Here is a 20,906-nt window from a genome sequence, read left to right on the forward strand (position 1 = left end):
CCCCCCCCCCCCAGGCGTTATTGTGTTTTTTTAGCATTTTGTGTATAACGCTAGTGGAAGGCACACAAATTAAAATAATAATAATAATAATAATATTGAAATAACAAAGTTATGGTTTTTTGGGGGTTTATGATTACACCATATTTTTTTAAAAAACCATAACTCTAACTGGGCGCGACGTGACGCATAAAGATAACACGCAATAAATGACAAGTGGCACACATCCAGCTGGCACAGGCGCACGTTAGTACCACCACCACCATCACATAAATAAAATTCAAAGTCTTCCATAAAATTTTGTATGCCATTGTTTAATAATAATAATAATAATCCACCACCGCCATGTACGGCCGCCGGAAATATAACAGCTCCGACGTCGTCCGTACACCTGATCGGCCGTTCAATAGTTATCCTCCTCCTTCATCACCGTCACCGAGCTCGTATTCTGTTTCTACGTACTTCTAAATCATCAACTTCTTCTTCTTCTAGCCGAGTTAAATGTGTTGCCAGATCCGTTTCCGGAGTATTTGTGGCGTGTTTTACGCCGCCGGAGGAGGAGTATACACGTCATCATCATAGCTACTCCGGCTACGGTGTTGCTCATTCTGATACCTTCAGTTCAACCTCAGGTGGTTAATTATTTGTTTTAAGTAAAGAATTACATAAATAGTAATAAACTATATAAATTATTACTGTACATGTTATTTGGTTAATATTGTCATAATGTCATATATAAAATGTGACCTTGTTAACAGGGCCGTCTTCAAATATTTAAATCTCTCTTACGAGCCGGAAAAAAAAGCCTAATGAGTCAAGAAATATATACGCTTAAATATGTTTCTAAACGACGATTAACGTTATAGTAATTGGCCGTTATTTATTTTAGTTTCTATTTGATTTATATTTGTTTAAAGTTTTGGCTCGTTGAATGGATTATAGATAAAAAAAAAATAGTTTTCGGATCAAGATTTATCATATATAAAAATAATTGTTTGCCCCTAGGCCGATGGTCCGGGCCGCACACCCCCATGCCGGCCATGCTTATGAATAATGTTAACAGACGATTTGAAAGAAAGTGAAAGTTGAATGGGTATTTACTAAGAATGTAAATAACTAGGATTAACTAAGTTCTTCTAGAACTACGTTTTGACTTTGCTGTGAGCTGTTAGGCCTACCGGTCACCAATACCCAAGCTCGAGCCCATGCAACAGAATTTCAACCGCCCGTTATTAATTTGACGCTCCAAAGGTTCAAACACAGAACGCGAAAACCCTCTAACCACCAGACCTGAGGCCTGATGGCGTGTTCGTATTTTTACTTTTTGGGTTCTGCAATCGGATCAAGTTGGAACGGGGCCAAAATAATAATAAATTTTCAAATTAAAAACCCATAAAAGATGGGGTGACACATATTAAATGTGAACCCTTCCCATCCCCTACATGTCTCTGATTCTTTGATTTTAAAAATACTATATTTAATTCTAGTCATGGTATATAGAAATAATTTTTTTTTTTTTGAAACTTAACTTTCATTAAAAAACACCAAACACAACCTATCACCAAGGTGGGAAAAGGAAGCCGAAAACCAAACAAAGTATTTTACATTAAATCAAAAGAACACCATCGCTCCCAATCAACTACGCCTCTTTTAAACCTATGTTTGTACCACAAAAACCCCAAAGCCTTTATATCGGTGATCAAGTCCGCTACCTTCGTGTCTTTACTCGAAAATATTTTTTCATTCCTCGCCTTCCAGAGCCGCCTACATGCTATAATAATGATTCCATGGAGTACTGTCTTCTTATTCCCCGAGATGGCACAGTGCTCATGCATTTCCACCAAATCACTAACATGAAACACAAACATACCCGGAATCCTACACCATCTAGATATCCCGTTCCAGACACCCGCTGCAATACCGCAACCTGTAAGAAGATGCTCAATCGTTTCATCACAGGTCTCACACCAAATACATACTGGATTATCCACCGGAACACTTCGTCTCAACAAAGCCATCTTAGTTGGTAGCCGGTCCAAAAACGCTCTCCACATAAAAATGTTGCATTTAATAGGAACCCATTTGCTCCACGTAAAGCCGAACCTCTCGTCGCTGTTTCCTGTATGTCGCAGCCACCTTTTAATCGATGCCACACTGAATCCCAAATCCTTTCCATCGATCCAAACCCAAGTATCTTGGTTGTTTGCTATCCGCACCTGCTGTAGCATTAATTCCAATTGTTGTTTGGATTCTACCTCCTCCACAGTCGAAGGAGAACGGCTCCACTCCCATGTAATAATCCGAACATTGCTTTGGAACTTGAGTCTACCACTAACACAAACCCATTTCTTTCTTTCTAAGTTGAATAAGTCCGGGAACTTATCCCTTAACGGCTCATCGCTCAACCAACTATCTAGCCAAAACCGTATTTGTTCCCCATTACCAATTTGCCCACGGATCCTGTTGTTAAAACCGACGCCTTGAACCTTGTGTTTATTCCAAAACGACACACAGTTTTCCCATACTCCTTTAATAGAATTATTAACCGGCGCCACACCCCAGCTTCGACTTGAACCGTGAATGGACGCAATCACTCTCCTCCATAACGCCTTTGTTCAATATAAAACCTCCAAATCCACTTACCAAGCAACGCAATATTATTTATATCTAATCTTGCTATCCCCAAACCTCCATCCCGTATAGATTTTGTAACGATTTCCCACGACACCCAGCTCATCTTCCTAACCTCATCCGACCCACCCCATAAGAAACGTCTCATAAGACCTTCCAAATTATTAATTACCTTCACAGGCGCCTTAAACAAAGAAAAATAATATGAAGGTAGACTGTCTAGACCCATTTAATTAACGTTACCCAGCCACCAATGGACAAAGTGTTAGCTTTCCACTTCGACAACCTTCTCTTGAACGTAGAAACAACCGGCTCCCAATTCGTAGTACGATTCATGTTCGCCCCGACCTTAATGCCCAAATAAACAAAAGGAATATCACCTGCTTTACAACCCAAAGCTTCAGCTTCAATCTTTAAGTCCTCAATATTGACCCCTACATGTTGTTAACTTATTAACAATCACATATTCTCTTTCTTTTCTTTTAATTCAATACCTAATTACCTATTACTACCAATCATGTTTACAAATCAAACACCATCTAAATTTCTTATATGCTATTTACTTTTTGTAAGCACAAAATAAATCACATTTAATCATCTTATGACAAATAAAGTAATATGAATTATTTATAGTTCGTTTCACGTGAATAAATAAAGAGATAATTATGCATTGAGATGGTTTATACTTTATACCATCAAATCATCAGTGTTATTATTCTGTGTCTTATTAAGTAAAACAAACTAACAAAGAGATTGAGTAGCTTTATTTTATTTTTATGGGTTGATAAACATGATACTTTTAGCGTTTAAAATAAGAAAAAATATATGGTATGATGATATTTATAATATGTGGTAATTTTCTTTTAGTGAAAGTAATTAGGTTTTGTGTTATCACATCGACCTGTTTACCTGATTATTATATTTTTACAAACCACCAACCCAATTGACAGTGGCGAAGCTTGGACATAAACGTCGAGGAGGCCGGACTCAATATGTATAAAAAAATTCATACACTAGAGGGGGCGGCCTCAAAATTTCGGTCGAAAACGAGTGAATTTAAACATGTATAAAAATTTTCGGCTGAAGAAAGATAAATTTACACTGTCAAGCGAAAAAACGGAGGAGGTCGGGCTCAAAATTTCAGTTGGAAACGGGTAAATTTTCACTATGTATAATAATTTTCATGGGAAAAAAGAATAAATTTACACCACCGAGCTAAAAACGGAGGGGGCCGGGCTCAAAGTTTCGGTCAGAAACGGGTAAATTTACACTATGTATAAAAACATTCGGCCGAAAAAGGATAACACTAAACTACCGAGCGAAAAAACGGAGGGGGGCGGGGCCACCCCTGGCCCCAACAAAGCTACGTCCCTGCCAATTGACATGTTTACAACTTAATTATTATTACCATCAACCTGTCTGACACGTTTAGATTAATAAGTTAAAGGGGGACACCATTTTAGGTGTGTACAAGGTTGATGTTTTTAAACGAATAAATGTATGGGCCGTTTTACATTGAACAGTTAAACTTGTCAACCCGACACGATGCACACCCCTTAATATATGAAATTTTAAAATCACATATGAAATAAAATCATGTTCTTGTATTTTTAAGGCCATACTGTTCCATTGAGAACAAATTGTTAACATGTTTGCTTTGACAGATTTTTCCGGGGCATCTGACTCCACCGATGGAAGGAAGCGACGCACAATTCGTGACATATATGGAACCCGGAATGACTACTCACATGAAAGAGCCTGGAAGTGTTAAGTTCACTATGCAGGAAATAAATCAGGCAACAAAGAACTTTTCCCCAGCCCTTAAAGTTGGACAAGGCGGATTCGGGACGGTCTATAAAGGTCAACTTCAAGATGGAACCCTTGTTGCAGTCAAACGGGCCAAAAAGGTCGGGTCATCTATATCTTTAGTACAAACCATTTAGATCATCATTTAAGAGGCTACAATACTATGTATTATGTTTTGACCATTTGTCTGGTTTACTAATATGTTGATTGACTTTGACTTTTTGTGTAGAGTATGTATGACAAGAACCTTGGATGAGAGTTCCAGAGTGAAATCCAGGCGCTATCGACGGTGGAACATTTGAATCTAGTGAAGTGTTACGGGTACTTGCAGCACGGGGATGAAAGAATCATCGTTGTTGAATACGTGTCGAATGGAACACTTCGGGAACACTTAGATTGTGATTTGTCCAAATTCATATATAACACGTAAGCCTGGAAAAATGGGCTGATCGGGTTGGGTGATGGGCCAGAAAAGGTTTGGGTCAAAATGACCCATTTTTTAGAAACATCAATTTGGCAGGTCAAAACGGGCTCTGTCCAATCGACCACTTCAACAAGAGTCTATTTTTGGTTAGAGCCCGTTTTGACCTGAAAAAATTTGATATTTTTATTAAAAAGAAGTCCCGTTAGGGCTGCTCAATAAGCCAACTGAGCCGGGCAACACCAATAATACTATTATAATACGACCGTAGCCAGAAACTAAGCTCGTATTCGGCTTGTCTACAGCTCGGCTCAAAAGTTGGCTTGTTTGAACAGCCCTATAGCTCCATTTTATATGCAACTATGTTTCTTTAACATATTTTGCTACAAAAAAACACCTTTTAATGTGTAATGACAGTCCTTTAACTTTCATTTTTGTTAAAAAAAAATGGAAAAAAAAGTCCCTCAGGTAACAACTATCTAACAAATGCAGGTATCAAAGGCAGTGTTCTTAGTCTTGCCTCTCGTTTGGATATCGCTATAGACGTAGCACACGCTATTACATACCTACACATGTATACAGGTACATTTTATCTACTTAAAACCTGTACCATTAGAAAACGTTGATGAGTGTACTGTGTACACAAGTAAACTCCATGATCTTTTATTATAATAACTTGGAAACAGATCATCCTATAATCCATAGGGACATCAAGTCTTCAAACATCCTGTTCACCGAAAAGCTACGAGCCAAAGTTGCTGACTTCGGTTTTGCACGGTTAGCAGCCGATGCAGAATCGGCCCAGACCCATGTGTCAACTCAGGTCAAAGGGACCGCGGGCTACTTAGACCCTGAATACCTTAGGACATATCAACTTACTGACAAAAGTGACGTTTATTCTTTTGGTATATTACTTGTGGAGCTGGTCACGGGCCGAAGGCCTATTGAAGCAAACCGTGAACTTAAAGAGCGCGTAACAGCTAGATGGGTATGTGCGTGAATTGACAAAAATACCCTTTCGGTTTTTATATAGTTAAAAAAGTGTTTTTTGCTCCATTTTTGGAAATGACAGGCGATGAAGAAGTTTACAGACGGTTCTGCGATTTCAGTGTTGGATCCGAAACTTGAAAAGGCGGATGCGAACGGTTTGGCTGTCGAGAAGATTCTCGAACTGGCTTTACAATGTGTTAACTCTCATAGAAAAAACAGGCCCATGATGAGGAAATGTGCTGAGGCTTTGTGGAATATACGGAGAGATTATAAGGAGTTGTTGGTTTGATATTGTTATATTGTGGGTACCATTTTATAGTGTCAAGTGTTTATTAACATCTCTTTTTTTGTGAATGCTTGTTTGAGGTATATAATCGTATATATAATAAACCTGACAATGGCACTTGTTATCTGTGTCTACCATTTAGCATATACACTTATTTGTTATAGACAAAGTAAAGGAAAACCGAAAGGATTCTACGGTATATCAAAGGTACTTTGTCCATGGGTTGTCGATATATCAACATGCGGATATTGTATTAATGCATTAACTTGGGTGAGAATATGATTCTCTAGTCCTCCAAGAAACAAACCACAATCTCCCGCTCTAGTGTCAATGCCGAGTACCTCGGTATGGCTATGTAGTGGCCAAAATGTGTAGGATTAGAAACCTTCTTCTCGAGTTGGTTGACCACCCATAGTCCCATATGCACATTGTTAGTCGACTGCCTGCGATAACGTTAGTTCTATCTGCATGTCCGAAAATCCAATTCAACACCGACACACTAAACATATCAAAATCAGTATTCACTTAGGACTAAGCACTATATTATAATAGAAATTAGAATATATGTAACACTTAGATCAATATCTATAAAGATTATATCCTATAGAATATGGTGATTAGTTGTCAATCTTGTATCATTGTATACATATTATCAATGTGAAGGAGATCATTCAAGCCATTTAATTAGTTGTTAGCTTGTTTTTTTGAAACTTTAATATATATAAAAAAAAAGCATACAAAAGTATCAAAACCAAGAAACTAAAGAGTGATCAACTCGTCAATAATAACGTCAGCTTACAATAAAAACCGCTGGATCTCACAGATAATGCGACCATCTCAAAATAAATACCAATGTTGTCTCACAATTGTCGGACCTCACAAGAAAAAAAACGCGTCGTCTCACAACAAATACCGTCTGGTAGTACAAACGTGAGTTTTAGGTTTAACATATTAGAAACATTTTGGTCAAATTGAGAATTACATCTCTTGTTTTTCCTTTTTTAATAACTAGGTTGTTAAATAACAAAAGTAAAAGGATAAAATAGTACTTGCAATGTCTGGAAAATAAAGCACAGTAAGTGCCGACATCAGATGCATGATCCAATCCACTATTAAAGTCCACTACATTTGTCTACAAAAGTGTATTATTGTATATCAGTATTTTATCCACTCAGCAAATGCCTGCAAAATCGCATTAATGTTTATTCAATTTTGATTTTCAAGGTCAAATATCATATATATCATCATTTTCGTTTTTTACCATTAGATATATGATAAGGACTAAAGAAACGTTACTATGTACTTATAATGGCAAGTTCAATGATTAGCCATGTATTTGTTTACTATTTTGTCAAGTGTCTAAAATACAACCTATCATGGTGAACGAAATCGCAAATTAATTATCATAATTCGCACCGAAGGGCTTGTAACATGTTGGATCAACGTGTCCGTTTGCACAGTTTTTTTTATGAAGTGATTGAGTGGTCTAATCCTATATGGAAAAGTGTAAATTTGAAGTAGAATTAAAGGGTATCTGAGTTAGCTGTTTAAAAATAAAAACAAAAGTTCATTGTTTATCGTAAATAAGGAAGCTTAACTTATAAACTTTTATATTGTAAAATTGCATGGTATATAATTGAAAAGGAATCTGTTTTGTTGGAGTGCATATTTTATTAATTGAACTCAATGTGTAGTCAAAACTAGACACACCCGAGCATTTTACGTCATGTGACGCTAAGTCAACATTTTGCCAAAAACAAATGTAGTGGGACAATGCTCCCAAAATGCCTCTCTCTCTCCTCCCTATCTCTCTACCTCTATCTCACAAAAGCCTCAAAATTCGAGCCGGCTTAGCGATTTGTACACAAAGTTCACCCAAACGCCGCCCAAAAATGTCCGACTACGGATGGCCTAATGAGTTTAACTTTTGCTTATTTAGTGAGTAAGGGGTTTAACCTGTGATTATTTTGTTTTGAAACAGGTTTTAGTTAGTTAATTTAGGTAGGCTTAATAGTTGTTTATTTTAGCCCTTCAAGAAAAGGTGGTTTATTTATTTTTTAATGAGTATGAGTTTTTAATGAGTACGATAGCCGTCATTTCTCTTTCTTTTTCCTTTTTTTGTTTTTGCATGACAATTATACTTCTTCTAGATATCATTCAGTTTGTGGTTCTTGAACGCGAACGGATGATCTTCTTGCATAAGCACTCACCTGATCGGTTTTGTCATTCAAAAGGGGGTGGCGACGCAACTTGTTGCCTGTTTACTTGCCTCTTTATTGTAATTGGATCCTTTTATTTGAAGTTGACGATCCTTTACTCCGACAGCATCTAGGGTTCCTCGAACAATGTGATATCTCACACCGGGTAAATCCTTAACCCTCCCCCCTCTTACTAAGACTACAGAATGAAAAATCAGTTAATCTAAAAAAAAAATTTTTTGCAAAATCTGATGCATTTGTATGCAAAGGGTTTGGATACATCTCGTAATCAGGGTCGGTCCAACCATTTTGGTAGCCCTAGCTATGCAAATGAAAAATCGAGACTTTTTAAAAAATAATCGGATTCGTCTTTACAATTTTTTGTTGTTATTTTGCTTCACATTTAATTAAATAAATAAGTTTAACCTACAACCAAAATAGTCTCCAAAAACCAATTAAAATGTTAATATGTTGGGACATGACATAAAAATAACTTGATTGTAGATATTGAAAAACATAGTGGACTACATATGAACAATTTAAACATGAGCATTTATAAGTATAATATTCATATATCATCCAAATTTTGAGATATAATGAGTTTCTTCAGTAATATTATGACGTTAAATTTTATTCTATGACAAATAATTATTTTTTTAAGAAATTGGGGTCTAAAATTTTCAAGGCCCAAAGCCCTAGATTGGGTTTGTTATACTAATGGGTCGGCCCTGCGATCAGATGATCTTCTTGTTAATCGACGGACCCCGGTCCAACACTTTGATAGGCATGAATTTTTTTAATATCAATTATATATATATATATATATATATATTGAAAAAAATGTGTTCTTAATGTTTAAACGTAACAAGTAATTTAACCCCGTGTTGTTGGGGTGATCAATTAAGTGCAACGATAAAATATCATTATCGTAGGCTCAAATACATTATCATCATAGTCCTTATCAAAACTAAACCGACTCAAGTCATCTAGACTAAATGCATGCTAAATTTTTTAACTAATTATTAGGGCCAACTAAATATTTTCTGGAGGCCTAACGCGAGATTTAAAATCGAGGCCTTCTTCTATTTAAGGTGTAAGCAATTAAGCAAATGCAAATTGTTCGAACTTCTAAGAATTCATGTCACCTCTCAAACCCTCTAATGAAATTAATAGAGTTGCATTTTAGAGCATGACTAAAACTATAATAAACCTTAGCAATTAATATCAGTAGTCCTTCCACACAAGAACCCACAGAAGATTAGCCTAGGGATGAGCGTGGGGCAATACTTGTATCCATACCCTTACCTGTACCCGATTGTACTCGTATCAAAAATCAATAAAAACACGTACACCAATACTCGTACCAAATTTTTTGGTATGGTACGAGTACAGGTATTTCGGTACAATACTCGTTTTTGTACCACTTTGCTTTTTTATTTCCAAATATTTGGCAATCTTGAAACCAATACCGGTACGAATAATAAACAACCTGAATTAGTCCGGGTATCGGTACTTTCACATGTACGTGACGGGTACCAAATTAGTGCAGGTACCAAATGGGTCGTCGATTTTATGATATGATTGTATTGAAGAACCCTAATTCGGCCGCCGACTTTAAGTGATTTGTTTGTTGATTCGAGTCTTGGATGTTATATTATTTAATTTTGAAGAAACGTTTGGTACTTGTTCAATAATAACATGGTTAGAGAATTTATTTTATATATTAAATGTGAAGAATCCCAATTAAAAATATACTCCAAACAGATACAAAATACCAAATGTACCCGTACCGTACATGTACCCTATTGTACATGTACCAAAATTCAACAAAAATGAGTACCAATACCCGTACCGAATAAGCTAAATCTGTACAGGTACATGTTCCTGTACGGATACGGTACGGGTATTTGGGACAAAATGTCCATCCCTAAATTAGCCATTGGAGTAATCAATGGTCCTTTGGAACATTTATCATATGGTACCCTTTAATATAATGATATTTGTAAAGAAAGTTCCTAAAACCCAAAAATCCAACGAGAAAATCATTAATATTTTGAAATAATAAAAATAACACAAAAAAGACCATTAAAAACCATACAAAAACCTATAACACCTATTTAAATCAACCAAACTTTAATCGAAAAGCAAAGATCTTAATCTACACAAATAATACACACAAAGAAAAAGAAAGAAAGAAAGAAAGCAATCAGCCAATTATGTACACTTCATGTTCATGAAAAAAACCATAAATTTGGGCCTAATCTAAATTGCATTATATAAAAAATGTGACCCTAAAAACCTGGAGGCCCAAAGTGAATGCCTCATTCGGCTTGTGGTAAAGTCGGGCATGCTCGTAATTTCAACATCGGTTCGGACATGGCGGCAAAGCCCGATCTCCAAAGACGCCCATAATTGTTGCACACACACACACACTTTTATATCTAATTTTATTTTAAAACATAAGTCTACAAAATGACTCTTTGGTGTAATGGAAAGAGTCGTAGTGTATGGAATCAAAGGTACGGGTTTAATTCCCATTTATCGTTGTTTTTATTTTTATAGAAAAAATGTTTCTTTGTGTTTTATATGAGCTACTTTAGTAACCTTTTATTGTCGTCGGCGGCGGCGTTGTTACTTTGGTTCGTATTGGGCTTTGGAAATACAAGACAATTGACAAAATTGACAAATTATTTATCAAACAGATAAAACGTGGCCCTTCTATATGCTCGTCGCGAGGCCCGAAATTTTAAGCGATTCTCAGAGACGGCTCTGCCTATGGGCTTGCATAGTCAATTCTGGCCATACTTGGTGGATTCTTCATTTTACTTCATGTTTTCTCTTTCTTTTTCACCAAAGGTTAGATTACTCCTGCAATTTCGCAAGAAAACATCTTTAGAGTCAAATTATGTGAAAATGCTATGAAAATGGTTAAGCATGGAGAATATCATGTGATAAAAACATGTATAATTTGAAGCATGTCAAGCAGTCTTCAAGAAAAACTTGTGACTTTAAGCGAAACTCACCTATCACGTTTTATAATAACAAGAGAAAATTATTGTTTGTGTCGCTGTGGTTTCAGGGAGGAGGCACAACGAGTCCCCAAAAGAGAATTTGAACTGGTTGAGTCCCTGTGGTTTAAAAAATGAACCATTTGAGTCCCTGTCAAATATGAAATTACTAGTTTACCCTTTTTTATGATCCATATGAGTCCCTATGGTTAAGTGATTGCTCAGTTTTAGTCCCTCTTTAAAAATTAACTCTATATTACATAATTTTTTTTAACAAAAATAAGAAAACGAAACTTTTTTTTAACGAAAATAAACGGACTGAACTAATTTTTTTTAGCAAAAATTGACGAACCATGCTTTTTTAACAAAAATACGAACCGAACTATTTTTCACAAAAATAAACGAAGCGAACTACTTTTTAATACAAATAAACAAACCATACTACTTTTTTAACAAAAATAAACGATCGAACGACCTTTTTAGCGAAAATAAATGAACTATTCTTTTACTAAACTAAACGCACGTAACTACTTATAAAATGCGCAATCAAATCGCACTCCACCTTAGCACAAGCTACGACGATATTTTCGTTAAAAGATAAGTTTTGTTTGCTTATTTTTATTAAAAAGAAGTTTGGTTAAAAGATAAGCTTCGTTTGTTTACTTTTGTTAAAAAAACAAGTTTGATTCGTTTATTTTTTGTTAAAAAGATAGTTTGATTCGTTTAAAGTTTCGTTTTCTTATTTTTGTTAAATAAATTATGTAATTTAGAGGTAATTTTTAAAGAGGGACTAAAACTGAACAATTACTTAACCACAGAGACTCATATGGATCATAAAAAAGGGTAAACTAGTAATTCCACATTTGATAGGGACTCAAATGGTTCATTTTTTAAACCACAGGGACCCAACCAGTCCAAATTTTCTTTTAAGGACTAATTGTACCTCCTCCCTAAAACCACATGAACACAAACATTAATTTCTCTAATAACAATAAGTATACAAAAGACAAAAGTAATACTAATATAACTTGAAAATATTGGAGAGAATTGCAATAAAAAGTGAGAACGTATATTGCATGGATGGTCATTTCTCTTTTACATACAAGTTCATATAACTGTAGTTGAAAAACATGTCATCCAACTCTAGGAAAAATCATAACATTGTTTTATTTATCTTGTATTATTTGAGTTTTTGTACAGAGATAAAGATTTATTAAGAGAGCCGTGACATAAAAATTTTAAATAAATAGTATAATAAAAGCTTTTTTAATATATCTTGATTGGTTTCTTAAGGACTTTAAGTAAATAAATAAATAAATAAGAGTATTATTAAGATAAACCAAAATACTCTCATGTGTAAGACACATGAGGGTTTTTATGTTTACGGTGTGTTTGGGATTCCTTATTCAAGTTCGAAAGAACTTCTTGCAAAAGGACTTATCAAATATAACTTTTCAAAAAGGAGTTTTCAAGAAAAGTTTTTAGATTAACTTATAAGCAATAAGTCAATAGGTGATAAATTAGTGTTAAATTGATGGTAGTAGGGATGTAGTTGAGAGCAGTAGATGTTAAATTGGTGTTAAATTGATGGTGGCAAGGTGTAGTTGAGAGCTTGGTGGTGGCAAGGATGATTGAGAGCTGCAAGGGTGCCTTCTCACCAAACCCAAAAGTTTATAAAATTGGAATTTCTTAACTTAAAAAAAACTTCCTTTTCACACTTGTTGAAAAGTTAAAACCCAAACATCTTTTAAAGTATTAACTTCTTTCAAAAGTTAATAAAGTCAAAAGGAGGGTTCAATTAGGAATCCCAAACACCACCCAAAACATATGTTAGTGGTAGTACATATAAGTGTGTTACAAACAAATCATATACCCTAAATTTGCCACTTCTCATAGTTAGGCCTCAATTTGTTACTTTGTCAAACCACAAGCACCATTTTCTAAAAAAACAAAAGAAATTTTCAAAGTAAAACACTAAAACCTCTTCATTTCTTTCGTTATGTTTGTCCATTCGCTATGTAATTCCTTATTGGATGATGATGATGATCGATTACTATTTAGCCAATTGGTTCAGATTAGTTTGGTTTCCCGTTCACTAGAAAATCTTAAACGGGATACTTATTAGTTTTTTGGGATGCTTCAGTTTCTTAGGTTATCCAAGATCATCGGTTGAAGACTTGAAGTTGTATATCGTGCCATGGTATCCACTGTTAGTGAAACGATATGGATGGGATGGTGGTTAAAGAAAACTAGACTTGGAACAAGAGGGCTCAACACCATTAATTTTAGGGGCATTTACATATTTCCCCTTTCTAACATCCTTAATTACATATTTTTCCAAAACTAAAAAAATAATTACATATTTCCCCTTCCTAACAAATATAAAAAGGGGAAATATGTAATTGATTTTTGGGGTTGGGGATATATGTAATTAAGGATATTTAGCAAGGGGAAATATGTAAAAATTCCTTAATTTATTACAATCAAATAGTAAGATGTATAGCCAACAATCATGTCTTTCATGAGTACACGAAACACGTAGGAGTGTTTGGGATTCTTTATTATTACCTTTTTATGACTTATTTATAAGTCATAATCTTATAACTTATAGAACTTTTCAACTCACACATTAAGCAATCTCAAACACCTTTTCAACTTTTCAATAAGATATAAGGAATCCCAAACACCTTCATAGAGATGAAGTGTTATTTTGTCGTTAACGAATAGAGTCACGTGAAATCAATTAAACGAGGTATATTGGTTTTTATTAATCCTAACTATTATCTTTTGGTCGTTGCCAATCCCAACTAACAAATTGGCTCCTGAATGTCCCAACTTTTAACGTATTTGTTCCCAACGGTCCGCGACTAACGGAATCTTAACGTCGTTAGTTGCAGATTGTCGGAAAAACGTTTTGCCAAAATAATCACATTTTTCCTCGAAAAACTAAACATTTTCGACCCAAACATCTTTGTAACTTTGTATCGGGCCTCTATGAAACTTTTTATAGTAAAACCATATTTACATCGTCGGAATCGAGTTGTGGTGCTCAAGTGGTGGTAGTGGCGATGTTCAGGTGGTGTTTTCCGGGAAAAGATATGAGTTTTCCGATCAAAAACGTTTTCCCGACGACCTCAAGTAACGACATTAGGATTCTGTAAGTAGTCGCAGATCGTTGAGAACACATACGTTAAAAGTTGGGACCGTCAGAAACCAGTTCGTTAGTTGGGACTGACGGCAACCAAAAGACGATAGTTAGGATTTATAAAATCCAATATACCATCAAACAAACATTGACAGTAGAGGCACTGATTCCTAACTTGTTTACAAATGCGTTTGGGAGGACAACTTTGTCACACCCCGAAAATCTTAATTAAGACAACGGAAGACTTTAACTTAAGTTATTCGGGTCGTGATAGATGCCGATAGCCAATAATAATAGAACAAAAATATTTAACAATAAAAGGTTAACTTTTATTTAATAAAATGGTCATTACAATATCAGAGTTTATACACGTGCAACTGCACGATTTATTAAAGTCTCGGTTTCTACATTATTCAAACACAAACCGTCCTCCTTTCCTTGTCTTCTCAAAACCATCACTTACCTGAAAAGCATATTAAAATAAACGTCAACACGAATGTTGGTGAGTTCTATTTATTGTAAAATAACACACACACACACACACATATATATATATATATATATATATATATATGATATAATGAAAATAAGGCAATCGAAATTTCAATATAACTCATCATAATGATCAAAATGAACAACATTATACGAACTTATCGAGTACACAACAACGTAAAAAAATTCATATCACTTCTTTCCATACCATTGTTCAACGACCATTCTTTTAACATAATCCATTATCATAAGCAACGGTGGCGGCTTTTCCTACCGTTCTTTTAACATGGTAATTATATCTTTCAAAAATCAACAATTGAACTTATCATAAAAACGAAGCATTTTACCTTTTAAACAAATCGTAATGTTGTATAGTAGCAAGGAATACAACAAGTGTATGACTATCAAAATTGATAACTCGATACATACCATACTCAAAATATTCCCGTTTTTAACCCAACGTGATTGAAAATGGGGGGGGGGGGGGCATTACCTCGATAGATCTACCAATATTTTTGTGCCCTTATTAATTCGGTTAATAGTTATTTAACCAATTGTTGACTCATACCACTTTTTACACGGTTTGTAAAATACAATGCTTAATAAAAAACTTCAATAAAAATCGATAAAGAATATGCTTTTCCTCCAAAACACAATAAAAATATTTCGAAAACGAGGGGTCAATAGAGAAACTCACGGTTTGAAGCTTTTCGTTCCAAAATCTCGTGTCCTATATTAGTACACGTTTTGTTAATAAAAAAACTTAGTTTTAGTCTATAAAAAACTTTTACGTTTATTAATCCTAATCTAGTGTCCACACAAGCACATAAGTAGATAAGTTCCTATTTAAGTTAACGAATACGTATAGTTCTGTTTTCGTTAACTACTGATCAAATAACTAAATAAATTAATAAACAATTAAAATATATAAATATAATAAAATATTTAAGTTTCGGTTGCTGGAAAGTTTTAAGAAAATATTATTCTCTTGTTTTTCATAAATCTTGTCGGTTTTGCGTTTTAAAAACGAACAGTTTGGCTTTTCGTATAAAAATGTAACTTTTAATCTTAAAAAAATACTTGTTACATATAAATTAGTAAAGTTATAAGTTACTTTGCTATATTATTTTAATTTTTGTTAATATTTTCTTAAAATAGCAACTTTTAAACGTTTTCGTGTCGGTTTTCGCGACACGAACTGTTTAGGACTAATTTTTGTTATCTTGTCATTTTCCCATATATTAACTTATGTTGTATATGAGTATTTTACAACATCAGGTGCTATTCCAAAACAGTCTCTAATAGTCGTGTTGGTTCACGTTTAAAAGCCGATTTTTCGACCGTTAAAGTCATCGACAAGTCAAATTAGTTTACACCAATTATCCTATGAACTAATTACACATATAATAACACATGATTCATCCTTAATTCCAGTTTTGGTCACATAATTTCACAAGACATATTTAAACCAATTTTAAGCTTCTAGTTCATATTCTAAATTTGTTAATAGTGTTACTAACCAAGTTTATCATTCCTTATATGAACAAATATTATGATATGACCTAAGAATCCGGATTTCAAACTTATATTACGTTTCACAACAAGTCAAAACAACAATTTACAACAATATTCATTTATTCTATTTTAGAAGATTCTACATGTATGATCATATAAGTCGTTTTCAAAGATCATGTATTTTTAACTTTTGTGTTCATTCTCGTTATTATCACTTCATCACATCATTCAACTAAATCATTCAATCATAATCAATCATTCAAATCAAAAGATCATGTTTTCTTATGAATTTCTTAAGTGTTAATCTAACAAAGTTTCCTATTATAGTAACTTTTAACTTTTGATAATTCTACTTAATTCAATCTTTCAAATTTGATTAAGTATGAACTAAAATTTATTTCATTCAACTAGTTTGATAGAGTGTCATGCATCCTATGTTTCTATTCAAGTTTTAATCTTTCAATTCATCAAGTAACAAAGTTTCCACTTCTAGTAAGTATTTGTTATTTCAATAATTATGCTAAACTATTCTATACTTTAACTATGCACTTTATCTTAGTTCCAAGATACAATTTATTATACATTAAATACATTCATACCAAGTATTAATATTAAAATCCAAAATTTTAACTTTTCAATAAATAAAGTTTCTTTAATTAGCAACTTTAACAATCTTCAAGAATTAACTAAGTGTTTTATGAGTTTACTAGCATATACCCTATTTTATTTCCAATTTTATTATCTCATAACACTTTCTTGATCCATTAATTCATCCAACATCTCTTAATTAATCCAAGAAAAAAATCCCCCAAATTTTCAATTATGAACAAGATTTTATGTTCATCTCTAACAACAACTATTCTTTGATTCAAGTCTGTAACATCAAACTATTGATCAACAATTTACCCAATTCCATTCTATCATCAAACCCTAACATCAAGTTCATCAAAGTTTATATCAAATTAACAAGAAATCCAACAATGTTCATAATCAATCATATCAATCAATGTATGATCTTTCAAGATGAATGTATGCGTGCAAAAGTGAGCTTAATCCCTCCTCTTACACATACATACATACATACATTCGGCTCATACATACATACATCATCATCCATGATTTCAAACTTTCAAGCTCAATCTTAACTCAAGAACATCTAATCTATTGTGTCTAATCCTAGAAATCAACTTTATATCAAAACATACTTGTGTTCTTGAGGATTTGAAGGTGAGAATGAAAGTGTTGTGGGTGTGAATGTAGTGTTCTTCCTACCTAATCTTCTTCCTATCTTGCTTGATCCTTTTTGTTATTGATTAATTCTCCATGGATCTTGTAAGTATGTGTGTGTGTGTTTAAGTAAATTTGAATTTGTGTGTGAGTAAGAAGGTGTTTGGCCGTGAGCTTTAAAAGGAGGAAGAGAGGAAGGATTAGAGTGATGAGTAAGATAGTAGGGTGGTTGGTTGGAGGGACTGAGTGTGCAACAACACATCAAGGTTCTAGAAGCTTCAATGATTGGCATGGGGAGTTGGAGTGCAACCATCGGAGGAGGTGGGAGGTGATGGTGGTGATGTGTAAAGAGGGGTGGGGGCTAAGGTGAAGGGCTGGTCATACACTAATTAATTTAGGTTAATCGTTTAACGTATTGCGTGTTTTAGATATTCAAATGGATCCCGTTTTTAATAATTTTTGTCAGACTTTGAACGAAATCAAATTCCCGACAGTATGAACCATAAAAACTATATTTTTGATTGTGTTGGGTCCTTTCCGGGTCATGTACTGGCTTTTGTTTACTTATTTTTCAGTTTTCACGATTCGAGCCTTCCTAAATTATGTTTATATATTGTCTCAAATGTTTTAACATATATTTTGAATTTTTGGGATTATTTAATTATTCTAATGATTTGTTTACTTTCTGGCTCGCTGTCCAAGGTTTTTACACGTCATACTCGTTACGTGTGGAAATTTAGACTTTTTGTTGACTTTTCAAGATATAGAATCTTAATAAAGAAGGATTTTATTAATAAAGTGATATTATGATGATAAACATTATTACATTAGTGAAAATTTTTGGCAAATGTTACAAACTTAATGTTTTGCTTGGCAAACTGGTCGTTCGTAATCTTCGCGTTCCAACTTGAAAGGGAGTAAAGAAGTCGGTTTATTATTTTAGGAACATATAGTCATATAACATATTCCGGTTTTATTTTAGGAATGCATAAATTATAGTTAAACACGATAACTTTATTTGAGATAATAAAATTGCTATATGAACAATAATGACTTTATAACTAATAACCGTCGAGACATATAATTTAATACGAAGTAGACATGTTTTAGATTCTTTACTAAAATTGAACAAACCACCATCACATCCACCACCAATTCTATTATAGGCAACCGATCCAACATAAGATACTAAAAAATAACCAAGGTTTAAATAAAAAGTTAAAAACCACAACACAACTATAATTCATAACAAAAACACCTTCCAAACTAAACCTCCTAGAATCACCACCAACACAAAATAAAACAAAACAAACACGAACACGGTTACATTTCATTACATCAACGATTTCAATGATCGTTCCTTGATCGGCCTCCTCCCTCTCTTTTTCACGGCTTTCTCCTTCTGTTTCTCGTCTTCTTCTACATCATCAAAGAAATCCACTCCGGGCCCTTCCCGACACGACCACACAGTTCTTATCGCGGTCAAGTCAGGCTCGCCCCATTTCTCATCCTTCACCACATCCATATCCATATCCATATCCAAATCCATATCCATATGGACCATATCATCAACACCACTAGTTGTACTGCATGCATTAAAACTTGTACATTTGTTTCCACCTCTTTTCTTTCCCCACGATGGACCAAACCCCGAATAATAATAAAACTCATTTTGCTTTGATGTAACAGCCACGGCCCGTTTCTTATTACCACGGGATTTAGTCACAGAAGATTGGGCCTTTTTGCTGGTTGACCAAACGACGTCGTTTTGCTTATCAACAACACAATTATCCTCTTCACTCACAAACCCTAATTTCTCCTCTTCCTCCTTTTGATACGATTTGTAATTCATAATATTATCATCATCATTACCACTTCCATTTCCATTCTCATCCGCGATATCGGTATCGCAGTCGAATGAGTTTTTGGTTGAAGCAACACTGTTAATAAATAATAATAATAAATTACTAAAATCGATCGAACAATATCATCAAATCGTACTAAAAATCGATCGAAACGGTGTTCCTTAACACTAATAATCAATCAACCGATACACGGTTACACACAACTATGCATAAATTTAAAGCACCACAATAGAACATGTAGGTATTAACAAACCCTAGATAATAATTATGGATACAAAATAATATCGGTATAAAATGCTTCGAATAATAATAATAATATAAGAGGCTACCTCTGAATCGGTCTGGCGGAATCATCAGCTGAGCTCCGATTTGCAGCAACATTGACGTTGTAATGAGTGACATAATCATCAAACTGAAAACACAATAACCAGATAATAAGATATAATAAGCATCGTGCATAAAATGTTGAAGCAGAATTCAAATTAATGTAACAGATTTTTATCATTTTAGGGTTTTTTGACCTAAATAACAAAGGGTGAAAAATAAACCCTAGCAAATGCAGCATTTAAAGCAGCAGTTGCAAAGTAAAAGTAACAGATCTAGTAATTGCTGGATTTGGAACGGGAGAATTGAATTGAAGAGGTAAGTAAGTACCAGATGGATTGAGGTGGAAGATGAATGTGTGGATGGGAAAGTGATGATGTCCCATGGAGACTGGTTGAGAGGACAGAGTGAGGATTGTTGAATATTATTATTGGAGGTGTGGAGAAGAAATGCAGAGGTTTTAGCGTGCTTTCTTATTCTCATGGTTTGGAGATTGAAGGAAGTGAGACTGTGTGTGTTGTGTGGAGATCGGAGGTTTGTGGGTGTGGGGCATTAGCTTGATGTGAAGGGGTTTTATATACACGAGTTTTATGCTTTGTTATTTTTATTTTTTTTCCTAATTATTTATTATTTAAATATATGTGAGATTATGGGGTTGTGAAGGGCTTACATTTTAGTAACCTGTTTGTGAGTTGTTTGATGAAAAGTTCATTTATGTTTGTTTATTTAATAAACAACCAGATGTGAGTTGAAAGTTCGTGTTCATTTAATTAAACGACGTGTTCCGTTCGTACATTTATTTATGTCCATATTTTGGTTGAAGCTTTGGATTTTACTCATTTATATAATTTTTATATTTGTTCATTTAAATGTGTTCATTAATATTTGTTTGTGTTTGTTTATTTATGTACATTTATGTTTGTGAACGGTTCGTTAAGATATTAATTTAATGAACATAAACGAACATAAATGTGCTCATATAAACGAACGAACATGTTCAT

The 20,906-nt window shown here is 34.1% G+C and overlaps 1 protein-coding gene and 1 pseudogene across 2 annotated transcripts; one reads left to right on the forward strand and one right to left on the reverse strand.

Moving 5' to 3' along the window:
• Positions 1-342: 342 nt before the first annotated feature.
• On the forward strand, positions 343-6,188 carry LOC143623223 (calmodulin-binding receptor-like cytoplasmic kinase 2; annotated as a pseudogene). The gene is made up of 6 exons (XR_013151853.1): positions 343-629; positions 4,293-4,535; positions 4,664-4,832; positions 5,348-5,437; positions 5,542-5,843; positions 5,928-6,188. The product of XR_013151853.1 is annotated as a calmodulin-binding receptor-like cytoplasmic kinase 2 (transcript).
• Positions 6,189-19,007: 12,819 nt separating this feature from the next.
• On the reverse strand, positions 19,008-20,402 carry LOC143623224 (uncharacterized). The gene is made up of 3 exons (XM_077094179.1): positions 20,236-20,402; positions 19,911-19,993; positions 19,008-19,656 (listed from the first exon to the last, which is right to left on the reverse strand). The coding sequence occupies exons 1-3, from the start codon at positions 20,386-20,388 to the stop codon at positions 19,050-19,052; spliced, it is 843 nt and encodes a 280-aa protein (XP_076950294.1). The 5' UTR covers positions 20,389-20,402; the 3' UTR covers positions 19,008-19,049.
• Positions 20,403-20,906: the final 504 nt, after the last annotated feature.

The sequence above is a fragment of the Bidens hawaiensis genome, unplaced genomic scaffold, assembly GCF_021521415.1.
Source record: "Bidens hawaiensis isolate Kalapana, Puna unplaced genomic scaffold, B.hawaiensis_p1.1 tig00003356_1, whole genome shotgun sequence".
Classification (NCBI taxonomy): domain Eukaryota; kingdom Viridiplantae; phylum Streptophyta; class Magnoliopsida; order Asterales; family Asteraceae; genus Bidens; species Bidens hawaiensis.

Excerpts from the sequence above, each read along its gene's own strand:
- LOC143623224 (XM_077094179.1), bottom strand. The coding sequence starts at position 20,388 with ATGAGAATAAGAAAGCACGCTAAAACCTCTGCATTTCTTCTCCACACC. Across the intron at positions 19,994-20,235 it reads CTTCCACCTCAATCCATCTG|TTTGATGATTATGTCACTCA; the intron begins GTACTTACTTAC and ends TTGTGTTTTCAG. Across the intron at positions 19,657-19,910 it reads TCCGCCAGACCGATTCAGAG|TGTTGCTTCAACCAAAAACT; the intron begins GTAGCCTCTTAT and ends ATTTATTAACAG.